A 13758-nucleotide genomic window follows, 5' to 3' on the forward strand; every position below is an offset into this window, starting at 1 on the left:
AGGGCGGGGCAGAAGGACACATCCAGCTCTTCTGCAACATAACCCGTCTTTATTAGAGTGTTTATCTTTTAACAGCCTTTGATCAGCCTCCCCTGACACAGCTGGGAAAGGTCAAGGCCATTTGAAACCTCCCTCATTTCGGATTTAATCAATCCCCCCTGTAATTGCCTGCATCCTTCATTAGCTCCCGTAACAAGGCAGGTGCAGCGCAAGGGGACAGCTGGGAGGGACATGGGGACAAAGCAAACAGAGGTCCCCTCGCCACCCCGGGGTTCCCTGGCCAGCCGTGACAGAAGTGCTGGCAGGGCTGGGGACAGCCGGTGACAGCGGGGCTGGCCGTGGGGACACCACTGACACGGGAGCCCACCCTGCACACTGCTGCCATGATCTGGGGGCGGCTGGCAGGGATGTATGTCCCTGCCTGGGGACATGTGGGCAGCCCCAGGAGATGGGGACAGTCGTGACAGCAGTGAGACTCTGTGCAGAAACAGTGAAATCACTTCACCCCCCTCCTTCCCCAGCGTCATTTTGGAGTGCAGGGACACTTCCACGTCACCTTCCCCAGGATCACGGGGCTGCCCCAGCACCTCCTCCTGCCTGCCTGCCTGCACGGTCCTGCCCAAGGGACGGGGACAGGGTCCAGTCCAGCCCCCTCCCCACGCTGGGCAGACCAGCAGGTACCCCCCCGCTGTGCCCCAGTGCAGGCAGGCAAAGGGCTGGCAGCACCGGGAAGGATGAGGCCAACGGCCACAACCGTGCGTTACTCAGAGTCCCTAAAATGCATTTTAAACCACAAAAGGGGCACAAATTCTTGCACAATCTTTCTCATTAAGGTGCATGAGACGCTGCAAGGGGCAGCACCGCAGTCCCGGCTCCAGGGAGCCCTGGGGCCAGCGGGCAGCCAGGACCCAAATCCCTTGTTTTTTTACAATAAAAATCCTTAGTGCTGTCTGGGGCGGCTGCAGCAGGCAGAAGGGTTGGGAGACGCCCCAGACGTGCCTCTCGCCGGGCACAGCTCCCGCTCCGTGTCCCCTTTGTGCAGGCTGGGCTCACGGCCGGGGCCTTTCCCAACCCAAATCCCCCCCGTCCTGTGTCAAGCCAGGGCAGTAGACGGAGCCAGCCTGGACCCACCCCAAGGCGGCCACCGAGAAACATCCAGAGACATCGCGGAGGCCAGGGCACGGGAGCAGCACAGCACCGCAGGCAGGGCCAGGCAGGGCCACGCCACCTCCATCCCACGAGCGAATGGCACCTATAAGTCACAGGGCCCAAAATGACAGCTTTACGCTTCTGCACCGGCTTTAGGCTCGCTGTGAGAGACGCGATGGGCCCGGTGCAAGGCTGGGGGGGCTCAGAGTCCCCCCCCAGCACTGAGCCACGACGCGTGGCTGCTCTGAACAGGAGGGGCCGGGAGCACAGGCAGATCCAACTGTAACCCACCCTGGCACTTCAAGCTGGTGCAGGAAAGTCTGACTGCCAAACGTGGAGCACAGTTAAATCCCGGTTTAATGTGCACGACCCTCCAACAAGCCAAGCACAGCAGGGAGAGGCATGGGCAGGAGCAGAGATTTCAGTCCGTGGTTGCCAAAGGCTCATTAGCATCAGGGGTTTAGCGATATGATTCATGGGGAATGTGTGCGGCAGCTTTTGCTGCAGCCCAGCCCTGGTACCCTCAGTAGAGATCAATAAACTAATTACGGAGGCAAATAACAGCAGGGCGAGAATGGGAGAGGTGGGAGCGGGAGGAAGGAGCCGTTTGCAGTGAGGTCTGGCAGGAGCAGGAGGCAGCCCCGGGGGAAGGAGTCCTGTGGGGGTGCAGAACCCCCCCCCAGGAGAGGCTCCCACCCACGGGGCTGCGGGGAAACCTGCGTCCTGCGGGGCCTGGAGGCTGTGGGGGTGCGGGGATGCTACCACCCCCCCTGGCCGCCTCTCCCTCCCCATCCATCACTGCCACAGACGCTGCCCGATGATGCCCGATTAGATCACGTTGTCCGGCAGCAACCAGCCTGGTTCTGCCCTGCCTCGGGGGTGCGGGGAGATGGTCCAGGCCTGTTTGTCTGGCTAATTAGCAGAAAGCAAAGCCTCCCCCCATCCCAGGCATCCCTGTAATTGAGCCAGGCAGCCTCCAGCCAGGCGTCAGCAGAGCCACCGAAGCTGCTGGTGGCTGTTGGGCTGGAGATGGGAAGGGAAAGGACACGGAGAGGGCAGTGCCACCCAAAGTGCCCACGGGAGAGGGAACACCACAGTCATCCCTGCCTGTGCTGGCCCTGGACCTGTGCCCGTGGGGGACAGCGGGGTCCCTCCGAGGGCAGCATGCTGGGCGGGAGCAGGCTTGGGCATGACTACCCCGTGCGTGGGGCGGGCCAGCTCACCATGCTGCAAAGGCAATGAGGAGCCCCGGGGGCTCCTTGGCACTTCACCCACCGCGCCCAGAGTGGGGACAGTGACAGGGCCAGCGAGGCGTCATGTCACTCCCTGCAAAGGCCCTTCCCACCACGCCATGGGCCACTGCAGCTGGAGGGGGAAAGGACATGAGAGAAAACTTTAACCCCCAGGGACTTGTCTCCCAGCACAAACTGGGTGCAGAGTGGTGACTCGGTGTTTTTGCCATCGGTCATTAACAGAGGTGAAGGGTGACACCAGCAGAAGGGCTGTGGGTGGGTGTACTCCTGAGACAGCAATGGACAGGGCTGAGGCAGGCAGGGACCCCGTGGCACACACTTGGGACCCGAAAGTGGGTGACGAGGCCCTTGCACCCCCATCTCTCCCCCAGCAGCGTGGGGTGGCTGCAGGTGAGCGCAGGGCAGGAGGAGCAAACCGGGGCCAGCTGCGCCCGGCGGCAAAACCTTCCCCTCCTGTCTGTTGGAGAATAGCAGCTGCCTCCCAGTTTCCCCAGTTCCCTTCCACCATCTCACGGCGCAGACCAGTCCAACACAGCCTCTTTCATTCCTGCAGAACCACAGAATCCCAGAATCATCTGGGTTGGAAAAGACCCTGAAGCTCCTCCAGTTCAACCATTAACATCACACTGACTGTTCTCAACTCCACCAGATCCCTCAGCTCTGGGTCAACCCGACTCTTAAACCCCTCTTAAACATCTAAAATGCTGGAGATCTTGCTGCCTCCCCTCCACGTATCGGGGAGAAAGGCCGGCTCACCCTACCCCTCTGTTGGCAAGCAAACCCCCAGCTCCTTACAACACTCATTTCCAGGACAGGGGTTGAAAGCGCTGTTTTCCACGGGGAGTCTTGCAGAACAGCTGGGAATGGATGGCAGGAAACTTGGAAGGACTTAAAAAACCTCTTTGTGGTCACGTAATCCCCATGCCCCTCTCCCATGGGTTCTATCGGCCATCGAAGCTGTGTGGGAAGAGGCCGTGCATTTCTCCTATATCCAGCCCTGCCAGCAAATTGCTTTTCAGCAGAGTGGAGGCTTCCCAGGCTAAAGGACAAAGAGGAGTGTATCTGCCAGCACCAAACCAGCTGCTGGGGTACAACATCACTCCGAACCAGGGACCACCCAGAGATACAGATCAGACTCTCCACTAGGCTTTAATTCAACCCTAAATCTAAGCAGAAAAAAAAAAAATATCTTCAAAAGGCTCAAGCACGGTTTCCCGATTCAGCTAGCTGCTGCGGCACTCCTTGCTGGATGGTTATCAGCTCAGATCAGCCCCTTAACACACACCGGCCCATCATTTCATTAGGTTTGGGGTTTTTTTAATGAAGATCAGATCTGATTTTAGCCAGATGAGCTCGCTGGCTGAATTCACACAGCTCCCTGGCCCCTGCCTCCAACACCAGCTTCCCACGGAGGGGAAAGCAAAGGACAGAGGATGGCTGATGCTCCACAGGCAGCCCTGAGCAGCCCTGCAGCCAGTGGGAGGCACCCCAGGATCCCCACACACATCCCAGGATCCCCACGCTCACCCCGGGATCCCCACACTCACCCCGGGATCCCCACACTCACCCCAGAATCCCCATGCACACCCCGAGATTCCCACGCTCTCCCTGGGATCCCCACGCTCACCCCACTGTGAGCCCAGGCTGGGAGTTGGTCTCGGTGCTGGGGTGAGGGGGGACCAACCTGCCACCAGTAAGGCTTGCCGTCCGCAGGGGAGTCACCCATTCAGGGGAGAAATTCAAGGAGGCAGCACTGGAAACATGCACAGCAAGGCCTGGCACTGCCCTTCCCGCTGCTGCCAGCGGCTGCTGATGCGGCTTTGAGGGAAGGGCATGGTCAGGACATCCCTCCTGGGCACAGGAACCCACCGAGAGAGGATAAAACAACTGTGAAAAGGTCACAAGGTGTCACAGAATCCCAGAATCATCTGGGTTAGAAAAGCCCTTGAAGCTCCTCCAGTCCAACCAGGAACCTCACACTGACCGTTCCCAACTCCACCAGATCCCTCAGCGCTGGGTCAACCCGACTCTTCAACCCCTCCAGGGATGGGGACTCCCCCCCTGCCCTGGGCAGCCCATTCCAACGCCCAACAACCCCTTCTGCAAAGAAATCCTTCCTAAGAGCCAGTCTGACCCTGCCCTGGCGCAGCTTGAGGCCATTCCCTCTGGTTCTGGCGCTGGTTCCTTGGCTCAAGAGACTCCTCCCCCCTCTCTGCACCCTCCTTTCAGGGAGTTGCAGAGGGCCAGGAGGTCTCCCCTCAGCCTCCTCTTCTCCAGACTAAACCCCCCCAGTTCCCTCAGCCGCTCCCCATCAGACCTGTGCTCCAGACCCTGCACCAGCTCCGTTGCCCTTCTCTGGACACGCTCGAGTCATTCAATGGCCTTTTTGGAGTGAGGGGCCCAAAACTGAACCCACTCATCAAGGCGCAGCCTCACCAGTGCTGAGTCCAGGGGTGAGATCCCTTCCCTGTCCCTGCTGGCCACACTATCACTGATACAAGCCAGGATGCCATTGGCCTCCTTGGCCACCTGGGCACACTGCTGGCTCATTATCAATCACCCCCCCCAGGTCCCTCTCTGACTGGCAGCTCTCCAGCCACTCCTCCCCAAGCCTGTGTCAAAACCCTCTCCTGAACCACGCTGGAGAGCTGCACTCCCTCCTCCCCAGTGTCGGGGAGCATCTCTGCTCTGCCTGCAGCCCTGCCTGTGTTCCCAGCAGGCAGAGCATGGCAGTGGTCCCCAGGGCCATGGGCAGGCCCCTTGCCCAGAGCAGTGGCCCAGGGCACAGCCCATCGGTGACACGCGATGGGACACCCCAACCCCAGTGGGCAGCACCCTGCAGAGACCCCCTCTGCCACCCGCAGCAGCCAAACCTGCCTCTTCCCTACCCTCTCCTCACGCACTTTCACTGGGATGTGAATTTCCGCATCCTTTATTTCAGGAGAAGCTTTTTCCAGCCTCCTAAAGATTTACAAGGCTGATCACAGCTCTCACTCGTGCTCCACGACCTGGTGTCCTCAGCTCCACCTTGGGAAGTGGACGGCTAAGCACGAACGGGAACCTCCCAGCCCCTCTTGCCGCAATCAGCAGCCTGGCTGGGGGCTCTTTGTTCCAAGTCACTCTTAATTTCCTGCTTTCTATTGTCTCTTTGATAAGTGATGGAAAGGGGGGGGTGTGGGGGGAGGAATAGCTATTATTTAATTGCTTTCATGATCTCAAACAAACCAGAGCAGAGGTTATCTCCCCCAAACCTCTCTTTTTTGGTCTTCCTCCTCCAGTTGTCGTTACTGGGTAACTGCGGAGCGAGAGGCTGCGGCAGTAGCCACCCGTATCGTGCAAGTCCCTGAGGACCCCAAAGCTGTGGGCAGGCACCCTGTCACCTTCCCACCTCCCCCCGCCCCGGGCTGTGCCAAGCCACCAAGGACCTGCCTTTGGTCACAAGATGCAAAATCCTGGGGCGAGGGTACATCCAGCTTCCCGGGAGACTTTGGGACTCAGACACCTCTTGGAGGTCTCCAAGATGAAACAAGATGAAAACCACCACCGACATCTACATCCAGTTGGGGTGACATCGTGGCCATCACGCTGCCATCACCCCTGCCCTGTCCCTCCCCTCCCGCTGTCTGCTGCACAGCACCCCCAGCACACGCCCCTGGGACCCCCCCAAGCCCCCCGGTTTGGGCGCCCTTCACCATCAGCCTCTGCGAGCAGAAGGGGCTCCACTCCCTGGGCCCACGGGGCCAGCTGGACCTCGGGGAGCAGCACCCCGAGGCGCAGACAGCCCGGGTGTCCTGCTCGGCTTGGTGGGTGCTGGCAGGGCAGCGGGCACAGCAGGGTGGGCATGGCAGGGTGGGCAGAGCAGGCAGGAAAAGCAGTGTGGGCAGAGCAGACAGGGAAAGCAGTGCAGGCAGGGTGGGCAGAGCAGTCAAGGAAGGCAGCACGGGCAGGCAGGGTGGGCAGAGGAGGGCAGAGCAGGCAGGGAAGGCAGTGTGGACAGCGTGGAGAGTGTCAGCAGGTAAGGGTGAGCACGGCAGGACAGGCAAAGCAAGCAGGGTGGGCAGAGCACCAGGGTGGGCAGAGGAGGGCAGAGGAGGGTGGGCAGCGCGGGCAGGGCAGGCAGGGAGGGCAGCACGGGCAGGTAGGGTGGGCAGAGAAGGGCAGAGGAAGGTGGGCAGCGCGGGCAGGGCAGGCAGGGCTGTCCCCGCCCCGGCCCCGCAGAGCCGCCCCGCGCGGGGCGGGGCGCAGCCGGTGCGCTGGGTCCAGCGGCGGAGCCGCGCCGGGAACGGCGGGTGCGGAGCGGAGCGGAGCGGAGCCGCGGGCGCTGCCGGCACCTCCCCGCTGCCCAGCGGGCCGGGCCGGGGGGAGCAGGTGAGCGGCGGGGCCGCGGCTCCGACAGCCTCGCCCCGGTGCCCCTCGGCGGCTGCAGCGGCGGGATGGGACCGGGGGTGCGGGAGGGGGGTGTGGGGGTGCGGGGCTGCTCCCCCGCCCCGGGCTCCCCCTCCCCGGGAGCCGTCCGGGCTTGGGGTGCGCGGCCCGGGTCGCGGCCGGGCAGGAAGGGGCTGACAGCCCACCCAAAGGCGAGACAAGGGGAAAAAAAGGGTTTTCTTCAGTGCCCCGGGGTCCGTCTCACCGACCGGAGACTCCCCGGTTGGTTTTGGGGGGGACTCCGGTATTGCAGAGTCGGGAGGAGCTGCGGCGTGTCCAGGGCAGCCCGCTCGGCACCGGACGGCGCCGGGGGGGGGAGACGGGGGAGGTGGTTTGGGGAAAGCCCCTCCAGGGAGCATCTCTCCTACGGAGCTTGGCAGCAGGCTGGGCAAAGCCTCCCCAGGAATCCCTTCATTTCTATTTATTCTCTGGTTTCTAGAATCTTCTCCTCTATCCCCAGAGCAAGGGGAGATGACATCTCGGCTCCCCTGAACCAGCAGCGCCCAGGGACCCGCGGAGCCATGGAGCTGGACTACGAGCTGCCCAACGCCACCACGTTCTGGTTCTCCCCGGCTTCCCCCTTTGACAACTTCTCAGTGGAGGCGCCCGCCAACGCGTCGCAGAACGCCACGGGCCAGCACTTCGACCTGACCAGCAACGCCATCCTCACCTTCATCTACTTCGTGGTCTGCATCGTCGGGCTGTGTGGCAACACGCTGGTGATATACGTCATCCTTCGTTACGCCAAGATGAAGACCATCACCAACATCTACATCCTCAACTTGGCCATCGCAGATGAGCTGTTCATGCTCGGTCTGCCCTTCCTGGCCATGCAGGTCGCCCTGGTTCACTGGCCCTTTGGCAAAGCCATCTGCAGAATTGTCATGACGGTGGATGGGATCAACCAGTTCACCAGTATCTTCTGCTTGACGGTTATGAGCGTTGACCGGTACCTGGCTGTCGTCCACCCTATTAAATCTGCCAAGTGGAGGCGGCCCAGGACAGCCAAAATGATCAATGTGGCCGTTTGGGGCGTCTCCCTGTTGGTGATCATGCCCATCATGATTTACGCTGGGGTGCAGCATAATCACGGCAGGAGTAGCTGCACCATCATCTGGCCGGGAGAGTCAGGTGCCTGGTACACAGGCTTCATCATCTACGCCTTCATCTTGGGCTTCCTGGTGCCTCTCACCATTATCTGCCTTTGCTACTTGTTCATCATTATCAAAGTCAAGTCCTCGGGTATCAGAGTGGGCTCCTCCAAGAGGAAAAAGTCTGAGAAGAAAGTCACCAGGATGGTCTCCATCGTGGTCGCTGTCTTCATCTTCTGCTGGCTCCCCTTCTACATCTTTAACGTCTCCTCAGTCTCCGTCCTGATCGTGCCCACGCCTGTCCTCAAGGGCATGTTCGACTTCGTGGTGGTCCTCAGTTATGCCAACAGCTGTGCCAACCCCATCCTTTACGCCTTCTTGTCCGACAACTTCAAGAAGAGCTTTCAGAACGTCCTCTGCCTGGTGAAGGTCAGCGGCATGGACGAGGCGGACCGGAGCGACAGCAAGCAGGACAAATCCAGGCTCAACGAGACCACAGAAACCCAAAGGACCCTGCTCAATGGCGACCTGCAGACGAGCATCTGAGAGGACGGCGGGGTTGTCCTTCCTTTGCTCTCCTCTCCCCGCTTGCTCCCAGCTGCAGCAGGGGGGTGGCAAGTACGGAATCGGGGCAGGAGCACCAGCTTAGGGGACGCGCACACCGATGGCGGGGGGGCCCTCAGCTGGGCTCCTCCTGAGCTGCTGGTGGGTTGGCTTTCAAGTGCTGGGAAGGATACGGTTCAGGAGGAGCTGCCTCGCCAGGAAAACAAAGACAACTTGTAGCAACGCGGCGCTTTTCAACACCAAAGTACCACCGTGGACCACAGGTATCGCTGGGGCGGCTCCGCTGGTTTCCCCAGGAGTTACCCTTGGGGCTGGTTGGCTTTGGGTGCTCTGCCCCAGGACGGGTGCTTGCACGTGGCCACACGCACGCAGCGGGGTGGCCTCAGGAGGAGCCGAGGCCACGGGTGCGTGCCAACACGTGTGCCACCGCCGAGATGCACCGCTTATGGCAAAGACCTGGTGGGAGCTCTCCGGAGAGCCCAAGCGTGCTCCCGCAGTCACCCTGCCTGAGGAGACAAGGATATTTGGGGTTGTATTTTGCCCGGCTTATAAGTTACTCCATCGCCTCCCCCGAAGCCTCCCTACTGCTGTTTGACTGCATTGCCTGCAGCAGCCGCCCTGCCCAGACGTGACACGCCAGGACCGGGACGGAGGCGGCTGCCCCTCGGGAAGCAGCTCTGCCACCCCAGCAGCCCCTCCGGTCCCACCATGCTCCTACCCTGCCTCCACCAACCCCATGGCAGGAGAGCCCCTTCTCTCCTCCCACTGTGATGTCACCTGCCTGCACGTTTTCTCCTCAGGTGGAGGATTTTCCCCTTTTTCCCTCCCCAGTAGCCGCTGCCCCTCTTGCCACCTGCTCACGGTCCATCCCAGGCTGCACTGGCAGCCGATGTCGCTGCTCTCCCCGGCGAGTCGCAGCCGGGCTGGCTGAGCAGCCGCGGCACCATCGCCCAGCACCAGTCCCTGGTGGGAAATCCTTGGAAGCGTTTAAGCAGCCCCACAACACACCGGGGGTTGGGAGCACCCGGGCTGCGGCACATCCCGCTGCCAACGGCTCCTGCGTCTGGGTGAGATCTGGGCTTGTCCGAGGGTCCCCGAGGATCACTGGGGCTACCAGCCCCACGGCACACAGTGAGCAAGCATCGACCGGCCGCCAGCGACGCCTGCCCTGCTCCTTCCAGGCAAGTCAGGGCAGAGGAAGGGCTGAGGGAGAGGATGGGGGGTGATGGAGAGGATGGGAGGTAGGGGGGACGGGGCACTTGGCCCTGACCCTCGTCTGAGCCACAGGGACTGGGCAGAGCAGACAACGGGGCTTCCAGCGCCAAGGCATGAGGAAGAGTAGGGCAGCACACACCCAGCGCCCCCAGTGCCCCTCCTGCACCGCAGCAGGGGAAAGGGGGGACCCAGGGTGCAGCCCCCAGTGGTGGGGGTGGCGGGTCTGCCCAGCCTCCGCTGCATTTAGCTTCTCAAGAGCATCCTGGAGCACTCGGCTCTGCCTCTGTCCCTCTCTGCCCTTCCAGCTCGGCGCACAAACCCGGGGCTGGGGAGCCCCGACCGCCTGCTCCTGCCCCAGCGAAGCCGCCCAGCTCAGCCAGCACGGCAGGAGCACGAGGGAGAGCCCAGGGGACAGGGAGAAGTGGCCTCTCCCTGACAGAGCACCCAGAGCGACGTCTGCGCCAGAGGCCAGACGCTGTTCTCAGGCTCTTGCTCCAGAACCGTGGGAACGCAGTGGTTTTGGTGGAGAAAACAGCCGGGTCTTGCTCACCCCCCCCTTTCCCATCCCACCCCAGCCTCCCCATAGCGGCCGCAGCAGACACGGAGCCTTCACAAGCGATGTGGGAGGTGAGGATGAGCATTGCCCACGACGTGCCACACGTTTTGGGGTGCCGCCTTGCTCAGCCATGTACCCCCGTCGATGCTCCGAGAGCACCGGCTCTGAGAGAAGTTTCCCCCCTGGCTCTGCCCGGGTCCTGCAGCGAGTCCCTGCAAGGGGCATCACCCATCCGGCTGTGCCACCCCAGCATCCCCCACCAGCCCCCCCCCAAAAAGGGCTCAGCACCAGGCTCGAGACCTGCTCCCCGGCACGGCTGGCTCTGGCACGACATGGTGCAGGGCTGGGGGGGGCCTTTCTGCAGGGCAAAACACAGCGTTGTCAGCATTTATTTGCTTTTAACCATTTACCGCTCCTCCGGGGACCGTGTGTCTGCTCGGAGGCTCAGCGCTGAGCGGGCAGCTGCCTGTCCCCTCGCTGCCTGTGCTGAGCTGTGCAGGCAGCTGCTCACCGGCTTCGTTAGGTGAAATAAAGCCAAACCCTGGCTCAGAGACAGCGCAGGCTGCCCTGCTGATGCTGCAGGAATTAAAACACGAGCAGCGTGTCACGCTACGGTGAAATATTAGACGGTGATGGCCAGAGCCCTCTGTCAGGATAAGGCAGCGATGCGTCAGCGGGGCTTCGGGTAGTTCATATTTGGTGGGCGGTGAAGGAGTTATTTGTGTGGAAAGTGGAGGAGGCAGTGGGGAGGGGGGTGCATTGAGCCCCCTGCCCGTCATGGGAGCTGATGTTTCCACCCCCCCAGCACTTCCAGCCCCACCGGTGGCTGGTTTTGCCCCAGTCCTGTCACCAACACGCTGACTGATGCCGAGGGGTGGGCGGGGGGGGGATGCCTGTTCCTGGCCACACACCCACGGGGTCTCCAACAGGAGCCCCCAGCCGGGAGCGTCTCCTCTCTGTGCTGGTTTAATGCTGAAAACACAGAAAGCCCGGCTTTCTAACCCTGGGAAGGACCCATGCCCAGCACTGCAGGTGCCCACGTCAGCTTTGTCCTGGCAAAACTCCCCAGGCAGTGACATTTCTGGCAGCTCAGAGGGGGCTCTGCTCTGAAATATCCCGTTGCCCCCACTTTGTACCCAGAAGCTCTCTTGGAGTGGGGATAACGGGGCTGCAAGCGAGGAGCGAGAGGCGTGGGGGGGGCTGCCAGTGACATCCCCAAGGCCACCGAGGTGGGATGTTGCAGGGCAGGAGCACGAGGCAGCTCCCGGGGGCACCCCACGGCCACCCCACTGCAGCTCACCCCGAGGGAAAGGGCAGGAGAGCGAAACGCACCACCTCCGTGCTCGCAGTAAAACCAGCAAAATAAAACCTTCTGCTTGTTCATTGCTGACTAATAGACAGCAGCAGCGTTGCTGCTGCGAGTAACAAAGTTTTCCTTCCCAGCCACTTGATTTTAGTGAGAGCTTGACCTCATATTGGATCTGTTCTGAAAAGCCTCGCAGGGCTGCTGGCGGCATAATGAGAAGTCTCTCCCGGTTATGGCAGAGCGAATAGGCTGGTCCTGCAAGTGCTGGAGTGGCTCCACTGCTACTTCACACACAGACTGTCCCCAGGCAAGCGAGATTCGTTACAGCTCCTGGCTGGAGCAGCAGGAACAGATTTATCCCAAATCGGAGGCGATGGGAAGCACAGACCTGTGCGTCCCGTGGAGCTGCCCTGTACGCTGGGAGCACGGATCTGACCCCGCACTCCTCGGAGCAGGGCGGGAGCTGGTCGCTTTGCTGGGGGGCTGCGTGCGTGATGGCACTGATCTGGCTGTCACCGGTGGCGGGCTTTTCACTGGGGGTGCCTGTGGCGGGTCGGTCTAACAAAAAACTGCCAATGCCAGCACCCGCGGCGCCCCCCCAAAGCCTGTGAGAAACCAACTCCCCTCCCCTCCTCGCCACTGGCTTCCCCCCACGCAGATGAGGGACCCCGAGCCCCTGTGGGATTGACCTGCCTGGGGACATCCTTGCTGTCCCCGCTTCCTCAGCCCTTGGGGGCCAGGGGCACGAAGCCCAGTGCTGTGGCTGGGCTGAGCATCGCCCCGAGCGCGCTTCCAACCATGCCCACCTTGGACCAAGCCAGGCTCCCGGCGCGGTGATGGCCAGTGCCTGCGCGGTGCTCGATAGCCAAACCCAGCTCTGACGGACTGGGAGAGGCTGGGTTTGGACCTGGAGCCTTCCTGTCACATCTCTACAGCTCCTCAGATCAGCACCAAAGCTGCCTTGGACTTCTTTCAAATAACAACCTCCTAATGAACCGCACTGTCCTGTTTCTGGAGGGCTTCCTGACGCTCCATCCCAACGGGAAGAGCCTTGTCTTTGATGGAGACCCCACAGAGAGGCCCCTTCCCTCCCAGACCTGCGCAAACGCAGGCGGCCTCACGCAGTCGTGCAGCCCCCAGCCAGCTCCATCCCCTCCGCTGGGAGCTCCCAGGCTCCGGATCTGTGCTGCTGCTTTAGAGCAGGGCTCGACTCACATCTCTGGGGGTTGTTTCAGTCCTTGCTGTGAACAAGCTGATTTCAAAGCACTCAGGGAGAGTCTCCATCCCCTCTGCCAGGGCAGCACCGGCCGCACGCCCTGCCCAGGGCTGTTTGAAGGGGGAATCGCCACCAAGGCATGAGCAAAGGGCACAGCAGACCCCAAACCAGCCTTCCCGCTACTAAGTCTGAAATGAGAGCGGCCACTTTCCAACCCAAGGACAATCTCTGCCCTTCCCTGCCAGCCTCCCACCCGCAGCCTCGCAACCGTGTCTCTCCTGCCGGATCTCAGCCCTCTCCCTGCTTGCTCCAGGACCTGACCTGCAAAAACCCAGGGCAGGAGGACAGGACAGCCAGGCTGCAGCTGTGATTCGGGGGAATCTGCCTCCAGCCATGCCCTGAACAGGAGACAACAAGGGATGCAAAGCCAGAGCACCCCAACCATCCCACCACCCGCCATGCGGCCAGGAGGAGGGAAGAGGTGGGTGATTGTACATATATGTATATACTGGACATGCCAGCAAAAGGTTTTACTATACTGACACTGTAGAGCCACTCTGCAGCCCCCGTTTTGCCATGGTGGCTGGAGCAACCCCTCCCCGTGCACACAGGGGCCAGTCGGGCCCAGCCCCGCGGGAGTCCCTTGGCTCCCCCTCGCCCTCCCCATGTGCTGTGGGGCTGGTGGCACCCAGAAGGGACCACGGAGGCTGCTCCCACATCGACAGGTGATTTCCATGGGGCAAGGGAAAGTGAGTTTTAGCCTCTACTAAACACAAGAGTCCTTCCCTGCCAAGCTGGGGCTGTAGCAATATGGGGATCATCATCCCCCTCCCCAGCAGCACTGCACCACCCTGCTCACCTCCTGTACATACGCTCCTCTGTATCTATAGCTGTGCTCTGTATAGCGTGCGTGGGTCTGGTGTATGACACATGGTGACTGGAACGCGCCAGAGAGAGCGTTTCTCTGCTTTAAGTCTTGCTTT

General features: G+C 61.5%; 1 protein-coding gene across 1 annotated transcript; it reads left to right on the plus strand.

Moving 5' to 3' along the window:
• The first annotated feature begins 6694 nt into the window (after window positions 1-6694).
• On the plus strand, window positions 6695-9624 carry SSTR2 (somatostatin receptor 2). Its single transcript, XM_074889084.1, has 2 exons — window positions 6695-6770; window positions 7267-9624. The coding sequence occupies exon 2, from the start codon at window positions 7349-7351 to the stop codon at window positions 8462-8464; it is 1116 nt and encodes a 371-aa protein (XP_074745185.1). The 5' UTR covers window positions 6695-6770; window positions 7267-7348; the 3' UTR covers window positions 8465-9624.
• Window positions 9625-13758: the final 4134 nt, after the last annotated feature.

This window comes from Strix uralensis, chromosome 19 (assembly GCF_047716275.1).
Source record: "Strix uralensis isolate ZFMK-TIS-50842 chromosome 19, bStrUra1, whole genome shotgun sequence".
In the NCBI taxonomy this organism is placed as follows: Eukaryota; Metazoa; Chordata; class Aves; order Strigiformes; family Strigidae; genus Strix; species Strix uralensis.

Bases quoted from the DNA above. Each gene is read 5' to 3' on its own strand.
- SSTR2 (XM_074889084.1), top strand. From the start codon at position 7,349: ATGGAGCTGGACTACGAGCTGCCCAACGCCACCACGTTCTGGTTCTCC.